Below are 25560 nucleotides of genomic sequence, written 5' to 3'. Positions count from 1 at the left end.
AATCAATATGCAACATTAATAGATTAGGCAGCAGCCGCGTAAAGCATCTAATTGGAATTGAAAAATACACAGACGAGTAAGACAGGTATGTGGGTTTGAAAGACACACTCGACAAACTCGATCATTCTCCCAATAGAAAGGCATTCTGTCATTATGAGATCACATTACTATAATAATTTATTCATCATTTTAATGTCCATAATGCATAGTGTTTAAAACCCTTTCCCATAATTCTCTAAGATTTGCTCATAAACCCTCCAACACTACTTCACATTAGGATGGTATATTAAGTTTCATAGTTGTCATACTGGGATCAAATATTTTCAACAGTAAATACCTAAAAAGACATTTTTTTAGGTCACTGAATTATTTCATACAGACACTCCAGTCTAGTGTGACTGAATGTTGGACATGGTCCATTGTGTATGTATCCAGGTGTAGATGACTATTGAGGACTTCGGGTGTACAGGATTCACAGCTCATCATGGAAGTCCTCTGGGTCGGTGACCAAGTCCTCATCCTCCCCGTCCTCTCTGCCAAACAGTTGCTGCACTTCTGCTATGTACGTCTGAGCATCCCACCAAGCCTGAAACACAGACACAGTCTCAGGACACACTAGGGACAGTGTCAGTCTGAGAGTTTTACATTGCTGTTACATCACATCATGTCAGCATGGTGTATATTTTCTAGTTGTAACATTGCCAGAGTTAAGTGCCCCTTAAACTATCCGACATCTTCACCGGTCTTTTGAATGGCCTGATCAAATTTGTGTGACACAAAGAGACAGATGTCTATATACAAAATGTCGAAGAACATTAATTTCATCAAATTCACATAAAAACGAGATTTGGCCCACCACACGACTCTGACTGATCTAATTTGATTCTCATTATGGGTGTTATATAGCCATTGGACATTCATTAAATCGTGACCCAGTTACACGTATCGATGTCTGCTCACACTCAAACACAGCTAGCAACACACTCACACTAACATGTCATTACAATGTTCACAAAAATCAGTCAAGAGTTGACATTCAGTTAAGAAAAGGGCAGCCAGTCACATAACTGATTGAATGATGTTTATGATAGTAATATTGATAGATCATAAATATATCATGGTGATAAGGACTTTTCTCCTAGTCCTAGCAACCTAGGGTTCGACATCATGAGCACTGATGCTTGATATCTGAGTACTGTGTCAAGGATGCTTGGTATCTGGATACTATAGGCAAGGGTGCTTGAAATCTGGGTACTGTGTCAAGGATGCTTGACATCTAGGTACTATGTCAAGGATGCTTGACATCTAGGTACTGTGTCAAGGATGCTGGATATCTAGGTACTATGTCAAGGATGCTTGATATCGGGTACTGTGTCAAGGATGCTTGATATCTGGGTACTGTGGGCAAAGTTGCTGGATATCTGGGTAGTATGGACAAGGATGCTTGATGTCAAGGATGCTTGATATCTGGGTAGTATGTCAAGGATGCTTGATATCTGGGTAGTATGGACAAGGATGCTTGATATCTGGGTATTGTGGGTACTGTGTCAAGGATGCTTGATATCTGGGTAGTATGTCAAGGATGCTTGATATCTGGGTAGTATGGACAAGGATGCTTGATATCTGAGTAGTATGGACAAGGATGCTTCATATCTGAGTAGTATGGACAAGGATGCTTGATATCTGAGTAGTATGGACAAGGATGCTTGATATCTGGGTAGTATGGACAAGGATGCTTCATGTCTGAGTAGTATGGACAAGGATGCTTGATATCTGAGTAGTATGGACAAGGATGCTTCATATCTGAGTAGTATGGACAAGGATGCTTGATATCTGAGTAGTATGGACAAGGATGCTTGATATCTGGGTATTGTGTCAAGGGTGCTTGATATCTGAGTAGTATGGACAAGGATGCTTGATATCTGGGTATTGTGTCAAAGATGCTTGATACCTGGGCACTGTGTCAAGGATGCTTGATATCTGGGTAGTATGGACAAGGATGCTTGATATCTGAGTAGTATGGACAAGGATGCTTGATATCTGAGTAGTATGGACAAGGATGCTTGATATCTGAGTAGTATGGACAAGGATGCTTGATATCTGAGTAGTATGGACAAGGATGCTTGATATCTGGGTATTGTGTCAAGGGTGCTTGGTATCTGAGTAGTATGGACAAGGATGCTTGATATCTGAGTAGTATGGACAAGGATGCTTGATATCTGAGTAGTATGGACAAGGATGCTTGATATCTGAGTAGTATGGACAAGGATGCTTGATATCTGAGTAGTATGGACAAGGATGCTTGATATCTGAGTAGTATGGACAAGGATGCTTGATATCTGAGTAGTATGGACAAGGATGCTTGATATCTGAGTAGTATGGACAAGGATGCTTCATATCTGAGTAGTATGGACAAAGGATGCTTGATATCTGAGTAGTATGGACAAGGATGCTTCATATCTGAGTAGTATGGACAAGGATGCTTGATATCTGAGTAGTATGGACAAGGATGCTTCATATCTGAGTAGTATGGACAAGGATGCTTGATATCTGAGTAGTATGGACAAGGATGCTTCATATCTGAGTAGTATGGACAAGGATGCTTGATATCTGAGTAGTATGGACAAGGATGCTTAATATCTGGGTATTGTGTCAAAGATGCTTGATACCTTGGCACTGTGTCAAGGATGCTTGATATCTGGGTAGTATGGACAAGGATGCTTGATATCTGGGTAGTATGGACAAGGATGCTTGATATCTGGGTATTGTGTCAAGGGTGCTTGATATCTGAGTAGTATGGACAAGGATGCTTGATATCTGAGTAGTATGGACAAGGATGCTTGATATCTGAGTAGTATGGACAAGGATGCTTGATACCTGGGCACTGAGTCAAAGATGCTTGATATCTGGGTAGTATGGACAAGGATGCTTGATATCTTGGTACTGTGTCAAGGATGCTGGATATCTAGGTACTATATCAAGGATCTTTGATATCAGGGTACTGTGTCAAGGATGCTTGATATCTGGGTACTGTGGGCAAGGATGCTTGGTATCTGGGTAGTATGTCAAGGGTGCTTGATATCTGGGTAGTATGGACAAGGATGCTTGATAACTGAGTAGTATGGACAAGGATGCTTGATATCTGAGTAGTATGGACAAGGATGCTTGATATCTGAGTAGTATGGACAAGGATGCTTGATATCTGAGTAGTATGGACAAGGATGCTTGATATCTGAGTAGTATGGACAAGGATGCTTGATATCTGAGTAGTATGGACAAGGATGCTTGATATCTGAGTAGTATGGACAAGGATGCTTCATATCTGAGTAGTATGGACAAGGATGCTTGATATCTGAGTAGTATGGACAAGGATGCTTCATATCTGAGTAGTATGGACAAGGATGCTTGATATCTGAGTAGTATGGACAAGGATGCTTCATATCTGAGTAGTATGGACAAGGATGCTTGATATCTGAGTAGTATGGACAAGGATGCTTCATATCTGAGTAGTATGGACAAGGATGCTTGATATCTGAGTAGTATGGACAAGGATGCTTAATATCTGGGTATTGTGTCAAAGATGCTTGATACCTTGGCACTGTGTCAAGGATGCTTGATATCTGGGTAGTATGGACAAGGATGCTTGATATCTGGGTAGTATGGACAAGGATGCTTGATATCTGGGTATTGTGTCAAGGGTGCTTGATATCTGAGTAGTATGGACAAGGATGCTTGATATCTGAGTAGTATGGACAAGGATGCTTGATATCTGAGTAGTATGGACAAGGATACTTGATACCTGGGCACTGAGTCAAAGATGCTTGATATCTGGGTAGTATGGACAAGGATGCTTGATATCTTGGTACTGTGTCAAAGGATGCTGGATATCTAGGTACTATATCAAGGATCTTTGATATCAGGGTACTGTGTCAAGGATGCTTGATATCCTGGGTACTGTGGGCAAGGATGCTTGGTATCTGGGTAGTATGTCAAGGGTGCTTGATATCTGGGTAGTATGGACAAGGATGCTTGATAACTGAGTAGTATGGACAAGGATGCTTGATATCTGAGTAGTATGGACAAGGATGCTTGATATCTGAGTAGTATGGACAAGCATGCTTCATATCTGGGTAGTATGGACAAGGATGCTTGATATCTGAGTAGTATGGACAAGGATGCTTGATATCTGGGTATTGTGTCAAGGATGCTTGATACCTGGGTACTGTGTCAAGGATGCTTGATATCTGGGTAGTATGGACAAGGATGCTTGATATCTTGGTATTGTGTCAATGATGCTTGATATCTGGGTAGTATGGACAAGGATGCTTGATATCTTGGTACTGTGTCAAGGATGCTGGATATCTAGGTACTATATCAAGGATCTTTGATATCAGGGTACTGTGTCAAGGATGCTTGATATCTGGGTACTGTGGGCAAGGATGCTTGGTATCTGGGTAGTATGTCAAGGGTGCTTGATATCTGGGTAGTATGGACAAGGATGCTTGATAACTGAGTAGTATGGACAAGGATGCTTGATATCTGAGTAGTATGGACAAGGATGCTTGATATCTGAGTAGTATGGACAAGGATGCTTGATATCTGAGTAGTATGGACAAGGATGCTTGATATCTGAGTAGTATGGACAAGGATGCTTGATATCTGAGTAGTATGGACAAGGATGCTTGATATCTGAGTAGTATGGACAAGGATGCTTCATATCTGAGTAGTATGGACAAGGATGCTTGATATCTGAGTAGTATGGACAAGGATGCTTCATATCTGAGTAGTATGGACAAGGATGCTTGATATCTGAGTAGTATGGACAAGGATGCTTGATATCTGAGTAGTATGGACAAGGATGCTTGATATCTGAGTAGTATGGACAAGGATGCTTCATATCTGAGTAGTATGGACAAGGATGCTTGATATCTGAGTAGTATGGACAAGGATGCTTAATATCTGGGTATTGTGTCAAAGATGCTTGATACCTTGGCACTGTGTCAAGGATGCTTGATATCTGGGTAGTATGGACAAGGATGCTTGATATCTGGGTAGTATGGACAAGGATGCTTGATATCTGGGTATTGTGTCAAGGGTGCTTGATATCTGAGTAGTATGGACAAGGATGCTTGATATCTGAGTAGTATGGACAAGGATGCTTGATATCTGAGTAGTATGGACAAGGATGCTTGATACCTGGGCACTGAGTCAAAGATGCTTGATATCTGGGTAGTATGGACAAGGATGCTTGATATCTTGGTACTGTGTCAAGGATGCTGGATATCTAGGTACTATATCAAGGATCTTTGATATCAGGGTACTGTGTCAAGGATGCTTGATATCTGGGTACTGTGGGCAAGGATGCTTGGTATCTGGGTAGTATGTCAAGGGTGCTTGATATCTGGGTAGTATGGACAAGGATGCTTGATAACTGAGTAGTATGGACAAGGATGCTTGATATCTGAGTAGTATGGACAAGGATGCTTGATATCTGAGTAGTATGGACAAGCATGCTTCATATCTGGGTAGTATGGACAAGGATGCTTGATATCTGAGTAGTATGGACAAGGATGCTTGATATCTGGGTATTGTGTCAAGGATGCTTGATACCTGGGTACTGTGTCAAGGATGCTTGATATCTGGGTAGTATGGACAAGGATGCTTGATATCTTGGTATTGTGTCAATGATGCTTGATATCTGGGTAGTATGGACAAGGATGCTTGATATCTTGGTACTGTGTCAAGGATGCTTGATATCTAGGTACTATATCAAGGATCTTTGATATCAGGGTACTGTGTCAAGGATGCTTGATATCTGGGTACTGTGGGCAATGATGCTTGATATCTGGGTAGTATGTCAAGGGTGCTTGATATCTGGGTAGTATGGACAAGGATGCTTGATATCTGAGTAGTATGGACAAGGATGCTTCATATCTGAGTAGTATGGACAAGGATGCTTGATATCTGAGTAGTATGGACAAGCATGCTTGATATCTGGGTAGTATGGACAAGGATGCTAGATATCTGAGTAGTATGGACAAGGATGCTTGATATCTGGGTATTGTGTCAAGGATGCTTGATACCTGGGTACTGTGTCAAGGATGCTTGATATCTGGGTAGTATGGACAAGGATGCTTGATATCTTGGTATTGTGTCAAGGATGCTTGATATCTGGGTAGTATGGACAAGGATGCTTGATATCTGGGTAGTATCGTCAAGAATGCTTGATATCAGAGTAGTATGGACAGGGATGCTTGATATCTGGGTACAGTGGGCAAAGGATGCTTGATATCTAGTTACTGGGCAGGGATGCTTGATATCTGGTTACTGTGGGCAAGGATGCTTGATATCTGGGTATTGTGGGCAAGGATGCTTGATATCTGGGTATTGTGGGCAAGGGATGCTTTGTATCAAGTTACTGTGGGCAAAGGATGATTGACATCTAGTTACTGTGGGCAAAGGATGATTGATATCTAGTTACAATGGGCAAAGGATGATTGATATCTGGTCACCGTGGGCAAAGGATGCTTGATATCTGGTTACCATGGGCAAAGGATTCTTGATATCTAGTTACTGTGGGCAAAGGATGATTGATATCTGGTTAGCATTGGCAAAAGATGATTGATATCAAGTTACTGTGGGCAAAGGATGATTGATATCTAGTTACCGTGGGCAAAGGATGATTGATATCAAGTAACTGTGGGCAACGGATGATTGATATCTGGTTATCATGGGCAAAGGATGATTGATATCTGGTTACCATGGGCAAAGGATGATTGATATCTGGTTTGCATCGGCAGAGGATGATTGATATCTGGTTACCATGGGCAAAGGATGATTGATATCTGGGTATTGTGGGCAAGGATGATTGATATCTGGTTACCATGGGCAAAGGATGATTGATATCTGGTTACCATGGGCAGAGAATGCTTGATAAATGGTTACGATGGGCAAAGGATGATTGATATCTTGTTACCACTGGCAAAGGATGATTGGTATCTGGTTACCATGGGCAAAGGATGATTGATATCTGGGTATTGTGGGCAAGGATGATTGATATCTGGTTACCATGGGCAAAGGATGATTGGTATCTGGTTACCATGGGCAAAGATGATTCATATCTGGTTACCATTGGCAAAGGATGATTCGTATCTGGGTATTGTGGGCAAGGATGATTGATATCTGGTTACCATGGGCAAAGGATGATTGATATCTGGGTATTGTGGGCAAAGGATGATTGATATCTGGTTACCATGGGCAAAGGATGTTTGATATCTGGTTACCATGGGCAAAGGATGATTGATATCTGGTTGATATCTAGTTACTGTGGGCAAAGGATGATTGGTATCTGGTTACCATGGGCAAAGGATGATTGGTATCTGGTTACCATGGGCAAAGGATGATTGATATCTGGTTACCATGGGCAAAGGATGATTGATATCTGGGTATTGTGGGCAAGGATGATTGATATCTGGTTACCGTTGGCAAAGGATGATTGATATCTGGGTATTGTGGGCAAGGATGATTGATATCTGGTTACCATGGGCAAAGGATGATTGCTATCTGGTTACCATGGGAAAGGATTATTGGTATCTGGTTACCATGGGCAAAGGATGATTGATATCTGGGTATTGTGGTCAAGGATGATTGATATCTGGGTATTGTGGGCAAAGGATGATTGATATCTGGTTACCATGGGCAAAGGATGTTTGATATCTGGTTACCATGGGCAAAGGATGATTGATATCTGGTTGATATCTAGTTACTGAGGGCAAAGGATGATTGGTATCTGGTTACCATGGGCAAAGGATGATTGGTATCTGGTTGATATCTAGTTACTGTGGGCAAAGGATGATTGGTATCTGGTTACCATGGGCAAAGGATGATTGATATCTAGTTACCATGGGTAAAGGATGATATCTGGTTGATATCTGGTTACTGTGGGCAAAGGATGCCTGATATATTGTTACTGTGGGCAAAGCATGCCTGATTTCTGGTTACTGTGGACAAAGGATGATTGATATCTAGTTACTGTGGGCAAAGGATGATTGATTTCTAGTTACTGTGGACAAGGTCATACATTCTAAAACCCTTCATTACTGTAGTAGCTGAAGGCAACATTCTGCACCAGGGAAGCTATCATTGTCCAGTAATTTATGACATCTACAGACTTACAACTGTTTTCCATAACATTCACAAAATCTCATACATGCAGTGTGAAAGGAATGGAGATTTGATCTTAAGAGCGTCTTAAGAGACATGACTTTTTCAACATAGACTTAACTGTTAGCATGGTTTAAATGTTAACTTCTTTTATACCATTTTGTTACCCACCTGCTCTGGAACTGTTATCAGGTCCTGAGTGTTGATTAAACCATCGGCATCAACGTCCAAAGTTCTGAAGAACTGGAATATACAGTCATTCATGAGTTGGTACCACTTCCAGGTCATCAAACACTGGGAGCAGGAAGCAAGTAGGTTGGGTTTATGTTTGCTGCTAGGAACAAAATGTCTGCCTGTGTCTTTTGCCAACAGACAGGAGGGTGAGGTGGTTTTCGGTTTAATATTCAAGGCTATTGATAGTCCATGGACAAGTTCCACAATGAAATCTTTGTTCTAAGTCAACCATAACTCCTATATTTGAACACAGTCACAATGCTGGGGTCTAAATATCAATGCCAACACTGAACATTGAAAATAATGCAAAGAGACAGCATCATGCCAGAAGACTCAAGCTTTTGATTGTTATTCTATTCAAATAATAGAATGTCAGCTTATTCCGAAGGGATGCAGGTCCCGGACATTTACCACTGTGAGGAATACCGTGAGTGTGTGACAAACACATGAGGCAAAGCTGCGACTCAAACCCATCATCACAGAACAGTGAAAACAATCCTCTTTTGACATCTGAGCCACTGATGCCCTCTCAATATCTTGAGTGTTTTGAATACTATACACTTATTTCAAAATTTTCATTGTGCTCATTGGAATTCCTGCTTTCAGATTGGCTGAAATTTTGAAGTGTTATTGCATTTATTTCCCTAAAAAAGTAAAAAATGAAGCCACACCCACAAATACGGGAATCTTTCTCAACTACAGTCGAGGGAATTCCCTTTCTGTTTACTTGTATCATTTGTGAACAGGACATTTTAGCTATGGTCAAACATATTCAGGATCGCTTAAGCCACCTTTCAATTCACCTTTCAATTTTTCTCCATGTACATGTGTCCAGGTTATATTCCTGAGTCACATTTTCTCAGCTGTGTCTACCCGTTCTAAAAAAATTCAATGCTTGAATTTTACGGTTACTGACCATCTCATTGAAAGACCAGTCTCCTTCCTGCCATATTTGTTTGTACTTGTTACAGTGTAACTATAATAGTTCTTCTTGCCTGTTTATGTGATTGACAGCTCCTGTGAACTTCCTTTTGAGGCTACTGACTTTGTGGGCATGTCATACCATGTGCAGAATTTAAAAAATCCCCTGATACATGTAACGCCTGCATGTAATCCTTCAGCTGAAATGTTTATCAATCTCGTAATTTCAGTCTGCTTTGATTTATATAATTGTTTTTGTGAAACTATTGCAGATATCATTCATTGTTTAATTCAATTCTCAGGATTTAGTGTGTACTTTGTTTACTAATACAATTTAAAACTCAATTAACTGAAAAAAATGCACAGTCAATCCTTGAGTGAATTGTATTTCATATACATCACATCATGAGACTTGTGAGAAGGACTTTCATTTCCTTGAGAGAAGTTGGAGGATAAACAAGACTTTCCTTAGAACAGTCAAACTTACCACCTAGAAAAAGACATATTTAGAGCAAAGATTGGCCAGGTGCCATCATTCCTACCTCGTCCATTAGTTCATTGTAGACGCTTTCAATTTTTGCCTTGGACTCTTCATTAGGAATAGTCTGTATCATTTCTGCCTGTAGGAAGAAACAACATTCTTTCATGTGTTTTAACACACAAGATCATTAGAACAAATCCACCAACAAATCCTAAACATCTGAATTCTGCAGAAAGTCCTACAAGAGTGATCCGTGGAACTTTATGAGAGTATTGATATCTGATCTGTCTGTCCAAGTATAAGGTTAGTTACTTAGCTATGAACTCAGTACCATGGAATAGAGACTGAGAAGGCCAACACATGTTTTAGCGGGTGTCCCGCCATCTTTAGCAAGGGACTCTCTATGCCTACCACAAATACATCCAATTCTAAAAATCCCTCCCAAATACTTCGAACAGCCAAAAGACGCAATTTGACAAACTCGTCTTTGTATGTGTAAAGTGCCATAAAGGACACCAGTCAGTTTCAGGCATATCATCCAGACACAACACACCACATGTGAACAGCAAACACTTGAGATACAGGTCTTTGTGCTTGCATATGTGAGTTTAGTTTTACGCCGCGACTCAGCAATATTCCAGCTATATGGCAGCGGCCTGTAAATGTGACCAGACAATCCAGTGATCAACAGCATGAGCATCGAATCCCATAAATCAGCAAACAGATCCCGCTAGTTGAAATACATAGGTCTTACGACAAACATGGGTTACTGAAGACCAATTCCTAACCCGGGACCTTCACGGGTATGTGCTTGCAAGGTGTAGTGAAAGAATCAACATTAGTTTTAGAGATGCACCAACAAGCTGATTCCTATATCCCCACCCTCCCTTATAGTATACTGAAGCTATCATGGCATATTTCCTTTCTGATACTATAATGCTCAAACATTGATTTGAAATTTCAAAATGTAGTCGTTAAGGCTTCAATAGTGTGGTACTGATGTTGCAATCTTCATGAACTGTCATCTCCAGTAGATCAAAGGTTGGTATCAAATTCTTTAATCAAAAAGTCCTCAGACATAACGATTGAAATTTCAAATGATCCTTCACACTAATACAATGATGCTGAGTAAGGTATTCATACTAACAGCAAATATGTTCTTGAAACCATCCAGATCTATGCTTCTAACAGCTACTGTATTGATGAGATGGTCTCTGCAAAATACACAAGCAGAACAGTTCATTGCGTATCCATGACAACATAAGGGAAGTTTAATTCACTTTCCAGCTCCATAATGCTCTCAAAACAGCTTATCTCGGGTATCAAAATAGCCAAATATATATATTCATATTCAATGAGTGCGAAGTTTAGTTTTTCTGCTGCTGCAATATTCCAGCAATATCATGGCGGAGACACCAGAAATGGGCTTCATCTTCATATGGAGAATCAGACCTGGGTTTATGGGGTGAGAAGCGAATACTTTAACCACAGCTCTACCCCACCACACTTAAATTCAATGATGTAATGGCAAGAATTCATGGATTTGAAGAAAAAATGTACATGAAACACTTTCTGGTTTCATGTCTCTAGGCTACGCATCATCAACATTTCCTCTTTGATAATGCGATAATATATTGAAAATTCTACCATGACATTTAAGTATGTTCGTTTTTGATTGGCTGTTACTAGAAAAATTAGAAGTGAAAAATTTTCAATAACCACTTCTGAGAGCCGGTTCACTGCACGTAGGAATATTTTGCACTCATTAACCCTTACAAAGGTAAACAACACTATGCAAGGGTAATGAGTGCATATTTAAAACGCGTTTTATTCATGGTGCATATGTCATGGTAGAATAGAGATAATCCTATTAGGAGATATAGTTGGTCCGCTGCTAAATGTTTCATTTAAAACCTTTTTAAAAGTGATAAAACTGTAAACACAAAATGTAAACAATCAATAGGATTATCTCCTATTTAATTTCAAATATATTGTGAATCTAAGACAAAATAATGTACCCTCTACTATACTATGCAGTAAATCTGAATCTGTCAGCAATCAGGAAAACCTATGTCAAAAGTGTGGAGTAAGGGACCGTTCATAATTTATGGTGGTGGCGGGGGTGGGGTGAGGAGCATGATGATGATTTTTATGGAGAAGCATGTACAATGTGAATGACCCCCTAAAATTTATGTACAAAGTGACACACACACACACACACACACACGCATGACATGTACAAAATCAATGACCCCTCCCCCTTCCCATATTTTCAAAGCATAATTTTAAAATATTTTATGTACAAAATTGATGACCCCCAACCCCGAACATGGGTACAAAATTGATGACCCCCTACCTCCCAAGAACAAAATGGGTGACACACACCGCCTGCATTCACCTTTACACACACACACACACACACACACACACACACACACACACACACACACACACACACACACACACACACACACATTAAAATCATCATCACCCCCACTCGTCATAAATAATGAAAGGTCCCTAAAGACAGGAGAGGTCATCAGTTAGTTGCTGACATTCTCACACTACGGGTCTTATACAATGATTACCTGACTATATGGGAACAATTGTGTTTTGTCAAGAACACACAAGAGAAACATTTGTGGAGCTCATTTACACAACCTCAGGCACCATATTCTGATATTCTATTATGATGCCAAGCCCATTTCCTACCACGGATTCATTATCACCCAGATTTGAATGATACAACAAATAAAATTACATCTGGAGCCAAAGAAATTCTGTGCAAAGTTAAAGAGAGTCACCTCTAGAGCTGGGACGATTCATCGATACATCACGATACATTTAAGTTTGATACAGCTATCGTATCGTCGACTGGTGTATCGATGCCAAACGATACATGACTTTTTTTCAAAACAGTATTATCTTAAACATGTTAAAGTAGTTATTTAGAGAAACATACGCAAGTATGACAGAGTTACTTGTTTGCTTATTACAATAGTGTTATTGTTATACACAAATACCTTGAAATAAATAATTTTAACTCTTAATACTGTGTCATTCTTTCAAGGTTATGTATCGTGATACGTATCGCATCGCAGGTAAAATATCGCGATACTTATCGTATCGTGACATAGTGTATCGTCCCAGCCCTAGTCACCTCCAAAACAAAGATGTGTTGCCGATTGTTACTATGTATGTATCAAAAAAGATTTAGTGAGTATATAGTTTTACATCGCTTTCAGTAATATTCCAGAAATATCACGGCTGAGAACACCAGAATTGGGCTTCATACACTGAGCCTGTGTAAACAGAAATAAACACCAAACTTTCCAGGGAGCTGGACATACCAAATGTCTGGACCCAAGTCAGGTACTTACTTGATGGAGCCAATGTTGGACATGGTGGAGTCCATTCCATGCTGCTTGACGCTGTTAAGCTTGATGCTGTGGTCACAGGAGGTTCCGCAGGTGTCCAGGTCGGTACTCCTGGCACTGTAGTGGTCCCACCAGATATTGACAGCTAGGTTGCTGCCGAATGACCGTACCTGATGAAACCTGCCAACAACAGATGGGAGTCAACTGCATTAGTTGTTTTGTGGATAGAAAGTCTGCCCAGACAGCAGAAGGTTGGTGATTCAGTTACCGACCACATCATACCAAAATCTGAAGGTTAAATAGCGGGACAGTCCCTGCTATCTGTAGTTACATAGTGGAATGGTACCTACCATCTGTAGGTTACATAGTGGAAGGGTACCTACCATCTGTACGGGATAAAGAGACAGTCACCAGCCACCATGTTCACATGGAAGAACTCCACCTCAGCCATGCCGGGAAACTTGGTGTAATCAACCCTGAAGCACATCAACACAACATCAGTTAATTCATACATCTGATCTAGTAATGTTTTATGTTCATTTCCCAGACACCAAATCAAGTGTACATCATAAAATATACACATGCAGCAAATATTATCATGGCATCCTCAGTTGTCAGTGTATCAATATTTATCATACAATGGATAGTGTTCTCGGCAGGATAAAGCCAACGGATATTTTCGGTATCCGTCGGGGTCATATACGGATATCGATGCAAATTAGAGAGGTCATATGCAAATTTTAGGGACTACTTTCACAGTGTAAACAAACATGGCATCAATGGTCGGCGGTCGTGTCCGGGATTGACAGCCGTGGTTACGGGACTGTCAGTGCTTTGATCCCAGAAAATTCATGTCTGGTTATGATAGATGGAGTAGATTACAAAGTGAAGATAGAAATTCATAGGTTTACAAAGATACCAACATCAACCGCCTGTCAGTGTTAGCGAGAGAACGGCACTAGGAACCCAGATGCACAATGCCACGAGAACATTAAAGTGTATTTGTTGTTCAAAAGGTTAACTCAAGGTTTCTGAGTTCCACGCTGAAGTTTGTTGTTATTTTCAAACGTAGTTTCTAAGATTTGTTGACAACAATACGTGCTTTAACATAACAACTGACAGGAACTAGATGATGTAACGCAGTCAAATGAGTGATCAGTAGAAAATTGCGTCATCGAGCTTGTGACGTCATTATTACTGCACGCATATTTGTGACGCCATAGATATGTGGACACATTCCACGGAGTTTAGTTTCATGATTTGTGGCAAATGAAAACGATTTTTTAAATTATAAAGTAAGAATGACATTGTATGATAAAATGAAGATCACACTGTCGTGTGTTTTGATGGTTATATCTGCATCATGAATAAACACTATGTATTCAGCTTGCCAAGGCTCACTAAATACAATGTTTATTCCTAATGCAGGATATTAACCATCCCAAACACACCTCAGCTGATAACCTATATATCTTCCAGGACATGTATATGCTGGACACAATGCCCGTCCTCCATGCAGAGAGGTATCGGATCAAGTAAAAGACTTGACATATGAAAATATCATTCAATGCCATTTCTTACCTTTTTACCTATGTAACTATATTCAGAGTGAGTGAGTTTAGTTATACACCACACTTAAAGGTCACATGCAACCAAAAATCAAACATAATTAAAACACAATTATCACTTCTTCATGACATATAATATGCATTGCTGATTATGAAAAACAAATAAACAAAATTATAAGCATATAATGTCGCAAATCAAAAGTGCAATATTTTGTACTTGGGTTTACCTCCCTCGAAGCGAAGCAGCGGGATACGAACCCAGTCAGAGCGGGTGGGTGTGCACTCAAGTGTAACGGCTGGTTCATTAGCAGATGCACGCCTTCATGGCTCATTGTGTGTGTATATATAGAAAGTTGGGTTTTGTAAATACATGCTCATTTTTGTGTATAACATTTTGCAATCAACAGACATCATAACATGTCATGTGTTCAAGTATCACACCTGCCTGTCTGTGTAATTACATAATGTGACAGAGACCGAACTTCGGGCCATAAATCAATGCGTTTTGTTTATGGTGTATAGCCTGATTGGTGTTAAGTTCAAATTGCATGTGGTCAGTGATGCGCAGTTGTGTATTGAATATTGTCATTAGCAGACAGGCAGGCAGACACACAGGTGTCAATAAAACAAGACATTGAGTTTTGTCTGTGACAGCGACATATCTATATCACAGTTAGAAATTCTGTCAACTCTAAATAATGACATTGCTTTTAAGTATCGAACTGAGAAAGTGACTTCGGTAAGAAGAGCGTGTGGTGAAATAGACAAATGAAATTATATAAACAGTTTATTTACTGTCATAACATACAAAAGCTTCGCCCTGTGAGATATCAACAAAACATTATGAAAATAGCTCACACCAAAGCCTTCACCCGGTATTCACCAGACAGCCGGCTTCCAAGTTGCGCGAACCTATTTCACTCGCATGCGTGCTATGGCGCCAGCCAGCTGTTGAAACCATTATTCCCCAGAAAAGTCTGGGGAAAATTAGTGAAAACGTTTGAACTCCGATTTGTAGCGGTTTTCATCATCGCGTTATTATTTTTCAACTTTATAAGTTGAATTTGCATTTTGACGCTTTGTTTCGGTAAGTCCATGCGAAAGGTATCAGAATCTGCAAAGTTGTGTTTTCGTTGCATGTGACCTTTAAATGGATTAGTATACATCCACTGTACCTGATGGACTTGGATGTGTTTGAACGAGCTGGGCAATCCCCAAGCTGCCTGTACTAAGTTTGTCTTCCAGTGGTATGTCTTTTCAAGGGTATGATGGGTCAGGTGGCCATTTCTGGCGGAGCAAGGAGACTGACATTTTCAGTACAGAGTGAATATTTTATTGGACAAATATTGTTTCAGGACATCCATTTCTACATAACTTTGTCTTAAAACCTGGGGCCAAATTTTATATACTACATAACTTTGTCTTACAACCTGGGGCAGGAAAATCTGGGGGACAAAAATGTAAATTTGTCTAGAAGTTTTATTTGTTAAAAAATTGTTACGTTGTTCAATTGAGATGCATTTTAACATTGTATACTGAGATTGCATTCAATACAACAATATATAACTTAGCATTTAAACCTCTTTTTTACTTGCTCCTATTGTTAATGACACACAAGTGATCTCTATAGAGCCAGAACAAAATTTTATTAACAGTTACTAGTTATATATATTAACAGAACTTCAAAAAAAGGTTTAATTCTGAATTCATGACTCTTCCTCTAAATTGGAATTTTCAATGACTTCTGCTACAGCCATGTGGTCTAACATCAGTGTTTGATCTCATATTTATATCCTCTATGCAAAATGTGCAGGATCGCGGGGTGTTAGACCCTATTTGCAGTGTCCGATATATGTTGATATCAAATCTGTTAGACCCAGGTGTGATACATTTAAACGTAAAATATATGATTATCAACATATGGACGTTAATGGTATGATTTCTGATATCAATAATCTTGACACTAATGACTTATTCTTAAACAACCATGTGGATGACATAGCAAATAAATTAACGACTATAATAAGGAATACTTGTGACAAGAATATCCCAAATAAAATTGTTACTATTCGACCATCTGATCCACTTTGGATGAATAACGAAACTAGATCGCTAATAATGCAGCGCCAATAGACATCATCAGCTCGCTAAGAGGAAAAATTCTGTTACCCGTTGGGCTCAATTCAGACAAAGTAGAAATAGAGTAATCTCGCTATCCGAAAAGTGAAAAGAGCTGCATGCAAATAAACTAGATGAAACGATAAATCGATCCACTACGGACAAATGTTGGTGGAAATTAGTCAATAATTATGTGAAGAGAAATAAAACAACTATAATTTTCCCCGTTGATTTTCAATGATGTCGTAGTTTAAGATTTACAAGATATAACTGATTCTCTAAATGATTATTTCACTCGGCAATCGCGCAGTAGAAATCTGGATTCAACACCCCCAATATCAATATAAAGACAATCAATAGTCTATCAGAAATTAATCTTATTAACAGTGAAGTATATGATATCTTAATGAGTGTTAATACTGTGAAAGCAACCGCCCCTGACGGCATTGGAAATAGAATTCTTAAATTAATGCTGTCAGTATTTCACCCCTTTAACGGGACTTTTAATCTATCACTTCAACAACGCAGCGTATTCCGGCAGTTTGAAAGAAGCAAAAGCGTTATACCGATTCACAAAAGGGAAGTGTAAATGATTGTACAAATTACAGACCAGTAGCCTTAACTTGTTGTGTATCTAAAATATTTGAGCGATGTATATTCAAACATGTTTTCAACTATCTCAGAGGCAATAACATCTTATCCAATTTACAGTCAGGTTTCATCCCAGGGACTCTTGCGTGAATCAGTTGACATATTTGTATAATTTCATAGCCAAGGCAATGGACCTAAGGTAACGAAATACGTGCAGTATTTTGGCGATATCAGCAAAGCTTTTGATCGAAAGTATGGCACAAAGGTGTCTCGTGCATAAGCTAAAATCATGTGGAATCGATGGTTCACTATTACAATGGTTTAAAAGTTATTTAGAATATCGATCCCAGCATGTAGTCATAAATGGTTATAGTTCTAATATTAAACCGGTAAAAGCTGAAGTCCCCGCAGGGTTCTGTTCTAGGACCACTTCTGTTTTTGGTCTACATAAATGATATTGTTGAAGGCATTGACAATAATATACGATTATTTGCAGATGATACTTCTATCTATGTAATAATAGATGACCCTTACGTAGCAGCGTTTAGTCTGAATAATGATCTACTAAAAATAGCAAACTGGGCAAAAACCTGGAAAATCGATTTCAACCCATCTAAAACTAAAACAGTCTTATTCAGTAGGAAACCAAATTCAAATCCTCATCCAAGCTTGTTTTTCAACGACGTTCGAATTGAAGAAACTTCGGAGCCATAAACATTTAGGTATAACTCTTCAAAACGATTGTACATGGATATACATATAAACGATATCGTTAAGAGAGTCAGCCCCATGATAAATTGCTTAAGAAGCCTTAAATATCGACTAACGAGAAACACGCTGAATCAGTATGTATATCGCCGTTTATACTTCGATCTTTGACTACTGTAGCCATATTTATGACAATTGTACCAAAACTCAAGCAACAATCTTGGAAAACATGCACTTAGGCGCCGTTAAATGCGATATGTGGAGCTGTTCGCGGCACCAGTCACTGCGATAAAATCTACGTTGAAACATCCTCTGTTTCTCTTCGCGAAAGAAGAATAGCTAAACTAATCACATTTTTCAAAATGTATCATAACAGATTACCCCACTATCTAAACGAACTCGTCCCCTCCCTTCGCCTCTCAAGTCAGTAACTATCCTCACGTAACGCATCGCATTTGCAAACTATTGCCTGCCGTACTGCTCTATATGATAATTCATTTCTACCGGACGCTGTAAGTTTATGGAATGCTTTACCGCAAAATATTAAATCTCTTACAGACATCAATGATTTTAAATCTGCTTTAAGTCATAGAGCTAAAGACATTCATTTCGATCCAAATATAGGTTCAAGAGTTTGTCAAATCCTCCACTGTCGCTTAAGGTTAGGATGTAGCAATCTCAACGCTGACAAACACAACAGACATATATCAGAGAGAGCAGATTGTTTGTGTGGCCACCCTAATGAAGATGCACGCCATCTATTTATAATTGAAACTAGTTTGAGCAAGCTGAGCTACATTTATGCAGCCTGAATTCTAAAAGTCAAACCAATTTGCATGAAAATAACATTCCAGTCACATTAAATGAACAGATATTTATCAGAAAAACATCAAAGAAAAAGTACAACCACGCCCCATAATCCTCCTCACATTTAATCATCTGTATTTGCCAAGGTAAGCCTGAAGTACACTCTCTCCTGTCACAAAGGAGATCTATTACAGCCAACACTAGCAGGTATTATCTGACACCATACCTATTACCCTTCTACATTACTTGAACATTAGTGAACAGGAAATGCCTCTACACGCCCCATTGACCTCCTGCTCCTGAACAATAATTACCCAATCCCAGGCCACAGTATTGCGTAACAACGCCAATTGCCCCTTTCTACAACACAAAGGAATAACCCCCATGCTCATGTAGCCGGCCATACAGAACACATCAATGTAGCCTGTACCCCAAGGACATGCACCATCCAGGCAGAACTGCTTACAGTGCCTTGGTATACTTGTTACATTATGTCATTCAGCAATTACTCTATTGAAGTACAGAATGCGAGATGCATAACCACAAACAAGGTTGTGGAATACCATGTCAGGTTTAGAATGTCAGACTGGGTGATGATCTTGGTGGTACAGTACTAGTAAATATTGAAACATTTAGAAACCTGAAACTCAGGAGTTTTTCGTCTTGACTTAATGCGTCAGACATTACTTTAGCAAGTACGAACACAAAGTAAAACAAAGAGTCAAATTTTGCATATTAGCTAAATAGGAATAAGAAAAGTTTTTTCTTTTATCAAACGTTAAACACAAAATCTGTTGTGTGTGGTGTGCAGTTGAATATATCAAGACATAGTATATGCACATTGGTACTTGATACAGGGAAATTACATTGATCCGAGTCTTGTTTTGTTTTAAATTTTAGTGAATAGTAAAACAGAGCTCCAGATAAGATTTAGCTCCGACACTGAATCTTTCTTATTATGAATGTTGTGGTGTTTCATTTTCCGCAGTTTGTTATATGTGAAGTATATCACCTAAGTACTTGTCAATGAGTAGAGGTATGTTCTGCCTCATACCTCAAACCCTGTTGAAATCAGTGATACAGGGATACATAACACTTGTCTGGAAAATAGCATATAGATCCAAGTTAAAATATAAACTTGTTTTAAACTTTTATGTGATCTAACATTTTGAATCGTGGTGAATTGGTAATTTTCAATGCGTAAAAAATTTTCTATGCTCCTTGAATAGTAAAAGGCACCACTTGACTACCTCACCTCTTTCATATATATTTTCACAAATGAAGACCCTGTAGTCTAGGAGATATAGTGTGGACAAACACATCAATACAAACATTGTCTTTCATACCTGTTACCATGGATATAGACAAAAATTTAAATTTAAAAAACTCCCTAAATAGCAAAATGTACCTATAATTATCCTGTTCTTGTATGCAAAGTGTCATGAGGGAATACATAAATATTAGTTTCAGCAGAGACTAGACATTGACATCTTGACAAAAGAATGATTACCAACGAACTGACAGACAGACAAGCTGATTACTATATTCCTCAGTATAACATACCAAGAGGATAAAACTGAATTGGCTGAAAAACAATCCTTTCATCAAATAGCTGCTGAACTAAAGGCTTCAATGAGCAAGATATTCTAAATGCCAAAGACACAGAATGGGGTCATGTTCGGGGCAAAGTCTCACAGTGCAACATGATCGGAGTCCTTTGGAACTGTTGGTTGGATGGATTGACATGGATGCAAGTTTTCCAAAAAACAGTCTGGTTAGATAATTAGATAAGCAAATCAATTCAGATTCTGAACATATTCTTGATTAAAAAGTCAAATATTCCCAATCAAAAGTTAAGTAATGAAAAGAGTGTGCGAGTTAAGTTTTATGCCCATGTAGGGAATCGAAGCAGGTCTTTGGGCTGACCAGCAAACGCTTTAACCACTAGGCTACCCCACCGCCCCAATAATGAAAAGAACACTATAAATATAAATGATCAGTTAGGGAGGGATTAAGCAAGCGTTTGAGGCTGCTTTTAGGAATATTGCAGCAATATCACGGTGGGGTACACCAGGTATGGGCTTCACACATTGTACTCAAGTGGGGAATAAACACGGGTTTTAGAGTGCAGACACGTTAACAGAGCTACAGACAACTTTTGGGGTCATTGAGTTATGTACTCGCTTGTGTTCATCTCAATTGGGTAACCTAATTTTCCTTTCAGTATCCAAATAGATTTTATCCACCTCACTCAAACTCAATTGGGTATTTTGCCATTTTTCATTAATTGTAAAAATGTAATAAAGTTTAAATGTTACTTATATTGGATGTGTAATATGAGAAACGATAAGAAAGACTGCAAGTTGCCAAGTTCATGTGTTAAAATAGAACCTCTGAATATGTTTCAGTTATTTTATCTATGCACTGGTACGCAAGTGAAGTTTTGACATTTTGTGTGTACGCATGTAACATCAAATTTATTGAGTATTTACAAAACCTCAAGTGTACTTGTACGCAATAGACTTAATAAGAATTGAGTTTTCACATAAATATTTGCTAATTTATGCAGATACGCAGCTTATCTGTACCTCTGCATTAATCACAAAGCTGCCCCACCACATCAAGTCTAACTCCAAGTGTGTGAGTTGCCATCTATGCTATGTTAAACAACATGAAGGAACCATGTAAAAGTTCATACACTGTGATTAAAAGATCCACTTGGAATCATGATCTCCATATTTAACTAGGTTTATCAATGAATCTACCCTAGAAATGTTTCAGGTGACCTGGCCACACACACAACTCAAATGTAAAGCTTGAAGCTACCTTCAAGAAACCCAGATTCTAAATTCAGTGTTTTTGGCATGCTGCCACTGAAGGGGAGGTGAAATTGGGTTTATTGTTGTGCTTGAGAATATTTCGCTCATATGACATGCATGCGTGTATGTGTGTGCCTGCTTGTACTAGCCCAGACTTAAGCTGGTTTTATAGTGCAAGCCCACTGAGATACCATGCCGCAGTGAAGCATGATTACCCCACTCAGACACATTATACTGACTCCGAGCCGACCAGTCCTTGTTGTACCCATTAATGCAGAGTGCCAGGCAGGGACCAACAAGTACCATATTTTAACGTCTTTTGGTATGACGCTGGTGGGGATTGAACCCGCGACCTTCCGCTCTCCAGGCGGATGCTCTAACCACTACACCACGTAGGCAGTTGCAGCTACTGGAGCTATTGTGACAAACAAATTTGAAATAAGACCATCCCTTCTCAACAAGCCAATAGTATTAAAGATTATTAAATAGTAACTGTGATAAAACCTTTCTGATCCAATCTGAACCTGGAACAAGCATTTTCTTTATTGCGGCCTGAAGTGAAGAGTAACAAACCTGTCAACGTCCATGCTGGAGTACAGGCCTTCTGGATGATCAAGATCTACCTGAGAAAAGACAGCAAGGAGCATGATAATATTCAGCCTTCAGCATGAAAATAATATTCAGCCTTCATATTATTATTCACTGTTCCAGCTGGTAAAATTATACGAGACTGAAAATAGATGTAGCTAGCTTTACCTAACAAATGTTGAACCCCACCCCAGTGTAAAACTACTGAAAAACGTCCTATGCTAAAACTATCCAGTTGTCTCCCCTTACACATATTAATTGAGATTATCAAAAGACTTTTCAAAGAAGATCAGTTGTTTAATATGCTACTCTTTATTACATGACATTGAGAAATGTGAATATGTGAAGACATTTCAAACATCTGACTGTAACACAGTAAATGAAACTTGGCAAATTGCCCAAACAGGCCATCGCATCAAATAATTGTGCCCTTTCAGTATTCAAACAGGAAATTCCTTCAGCCATTTTACTTTCCCATAAGGATGTCGTAACACTCACTTTATCTGATAAGTATAAAAACTCATATTTAGAGTCATGAATACTCCCAGATATCAAAGGCTATGGGATGCTCGGCTCCTGACACCAAACGCCGCCATGAACCAGACAGATATACTGCATCCTGGCCTCATGCAAATTAAGACCAGACACAAATATTTGGGTCCTGGGGCAAGTCAGCTGTTTGAACCATAGTCATCAAAGTCATGCATTGTTTGGTACATATAACTAAAATATTTACTCCTTGGAGCGATTACACTGCAGGTTACATGTGTCAGTGGAGGACTTTCTTCAGTCTGACATCGAAAGCTCCATCTATGATGGGTATGGGTTGAGTATGTAAGAATTAGCTAAACTAATTAGTAGCCAACTGAAGCATGCCCAATGTGGCCCCTTAAGCCCCCAAAACCCATTTAAACCCTGGACTTAAAAAACAATTATCTCAGGTAAACCCATGGTGTATGACCAGTTCCACAGCTTCCTGGGGAATGTATGTGTACAGTTGTAGCTGCTATGAACAAAGATACAAGATACAAGATACAACATGACAACATGAAAAACATTCTCTGGCCATACAAGTTATTACAGAGGTTGTTGATCAAATAATTTAAGTCATTGTTGTATACATTGTGGAAAGTAAGATTACTATTTAGATTTGTGAACTTTTCAACATGTTGAATGTTTTGAGACATGATGGGCATTATACACTACTTGAGAGAAGTATTTATAAGGACATGGAGTCATCTGATACAACCATGTCCAAGTATAATTCACATGTATAGATGTCTTCCAAACTATCAGGGTGTATGAAACATACTTCAAGACAACATGCCAAGTACTTGTGTTTTTAGTCTGTCGTACAGACCCTGAAGCAAATATATCCAAGAAAGCCCACGCAAGTCTAGAAAATGTGGCAAGTCTAGATTTCCTCAGTCTGAAAATGAAGAAAGTCTCAGGGCTCCTTTTCATTATATATTTTTCTTTTTACTATGAACTTTTTTCAGTAAAATATGTTCATTTCAGAGACTAGTTGTTAGTCTACTGTGTTTTCAGCTCGAACGTCTTTTATACCTCAAAGTATTGCAGTTTTAAGCAAATGTTGAATGTCCAGTTATCATCTTATTCATTTAATTATTTTTAAGCACATGTTTATCTCTTTTTATGTTTTTAGTAATCTCATATTTTATGTTGTTATTCGTTTGTCAAGCTCTGTGATCCAAAACTAATTCCATTCAAGGAAATAAAGTATTGTCTCTGTCTGTAGCCCTTTTTAAATTTATTCAGGTGTATTTGTGGAATTTATTTTTGAAACATATCACACACACATGCCTATTTTAGAAGTTACTGTGTGTTTACTTGTTGTCATTGTAGCACTTATCATCATATTGTTAATTGCAACTTTGCTTCATTTATTTATGAACACATGCTTATTTATCTATGAACACATGAGTTGTTAAATATTTTAGTTTACTTGTAACCATCACAATTTTGGAATTGTTATGTTGCTGGGGTGGTATTTATATAAGCATAAAAATGCTTGTTTATCAACCAAGGTTTCTGAAAATAAATATGTTTAAACCAGTTACTGTTGGTTTAAAACAACTGCCACAGCAATGCAGAAACATCTAGTTTTTTATCAATGCATTTTATAGTTTTTCACAGCTGTTTTCAGATGAGATAAAACCGTGGGGTCAAAGGCGAAACAATGATACTTGAGGTTACCTGAAACACAAGTATTTTACTGTCAGACACTGCTTTAGCAAGTACACACACGATATAACTAAAACACTGTCCTCACAATGACATGGTCACTTACAATCTGTCAGAGAAGAATAGCTATGCTCAGTTTGCTTTTCAAAGGCAAGTTAATGATACTATATTTTACAGTATTTTATAGTGAGTGAGTTTAGTTTCATACCACACTCAGCAATATTCCAGCAATATGGCGGCGGTCTGTAAATAATCCAGACTGGACCAGACAAACCAGTGATCAACAGCATGAGCATCGACCTGCGCAATTGGGAACCGATGACATGTGTCAACCAAGCCAGTGAGCTTGACCACCCGATCCCGTTAGTCACCTCTTACTACAAGCATGGGTCACTGAAGGATCATTCTAACCCGGACCTTCAGGGGTCACAGTATTTTATACTCAGGGCTCCAGATTATTTTCAACATCACAAGTATGAACTCCTTATTTTTTCAATATAGGAGTACTGGAAAAACTTACATTTAGAGTTTAGAGTACTGAATGGAATTTAATGGAGTGTGGCTATGATAAGACGAATAAGTGATACTAGTAGTAGTTCGTTCATTATTCGTAAAGCAATTTCATTAATTGACTGTTTACAAGTTGTCGAGGCACAGCTGTGTTTCTGAAAGAAAATTGTAATTTGTTTGTGCCACCATGTTAAACTGAGATGATTCGCTGCGGTACAGTTTCTTTCACAACTGAGATTCCCAAAACACAACAAGGGAAACCCAATGTGTCGTAATCAAGTAAATTCAAAGATGGGACACTGATTGAAATCAGATTGATATGTTACAGATATATAAATCATTCTAAGACCGTACACCATTGCTGTGGTGCGTAATATAACATATGTTGATCTGTTTCTAGAAGGCATTGTTTATTCATAAATTTTAACAGAGTGGAATACTTGGGTGATTTCTGATATGACAAGTGACAG

The 25560-nt window shown here is 38.8% G+C and overlaps 1 protein-coding gene across 1 annotated transcript in view; it reads right to left on the bottom strand.

Moving 5' to 3' along the window:
• Positions 1-267: 267 nt before the first annotated feature.
• The window catches only part of LOC124263148 (tRNA wybutosine-synthesizing protein 5-like), a 29700-nt gene continuing 4407 nt past the window's right edge, over positions 268-25560 (bottom strand). Inside the window, 7 exon segments of the mRNA XM_046697710.1 lie at positions 268-586; positions 8335-8406; positions 9861-9938; positions 10947-11013; positions 13180-13356; positions 13560-13652; positions 22361-22410. Coding sequence (XP_046553666.1) covers positions 473-586; positions 8335-8406; positions 9861-9938; positions 10947-11013; positions 13180-13356; positions 13560-13652; positions 22361-22410 — 651 coding nt within the window. The 3' untranslated portion in view covers positions 268-472.

Source organism: Haliotis rubra, unplaced genomic scaffold (genome assembly GCF_003918875.1).
Source record: "Haliotis rubra isolate DU_JTF1 unplaced genomic scaffold, ASM391887v1 Scf87, whole genome shotgun sequence".
Classification (NCBI taxonomy): domain Eukaryota; kingdom Metazoa; phylum Mollusca; class Gastropoda; order Lepetellida; family Haliotidae; genus Haliotis; species Haliotis rubra.
The sequence above is the reverse complement of the archived record's forward strand: the minus strand, read 5'-3'. Positions and strand labels throughout refer to the sequence as shown.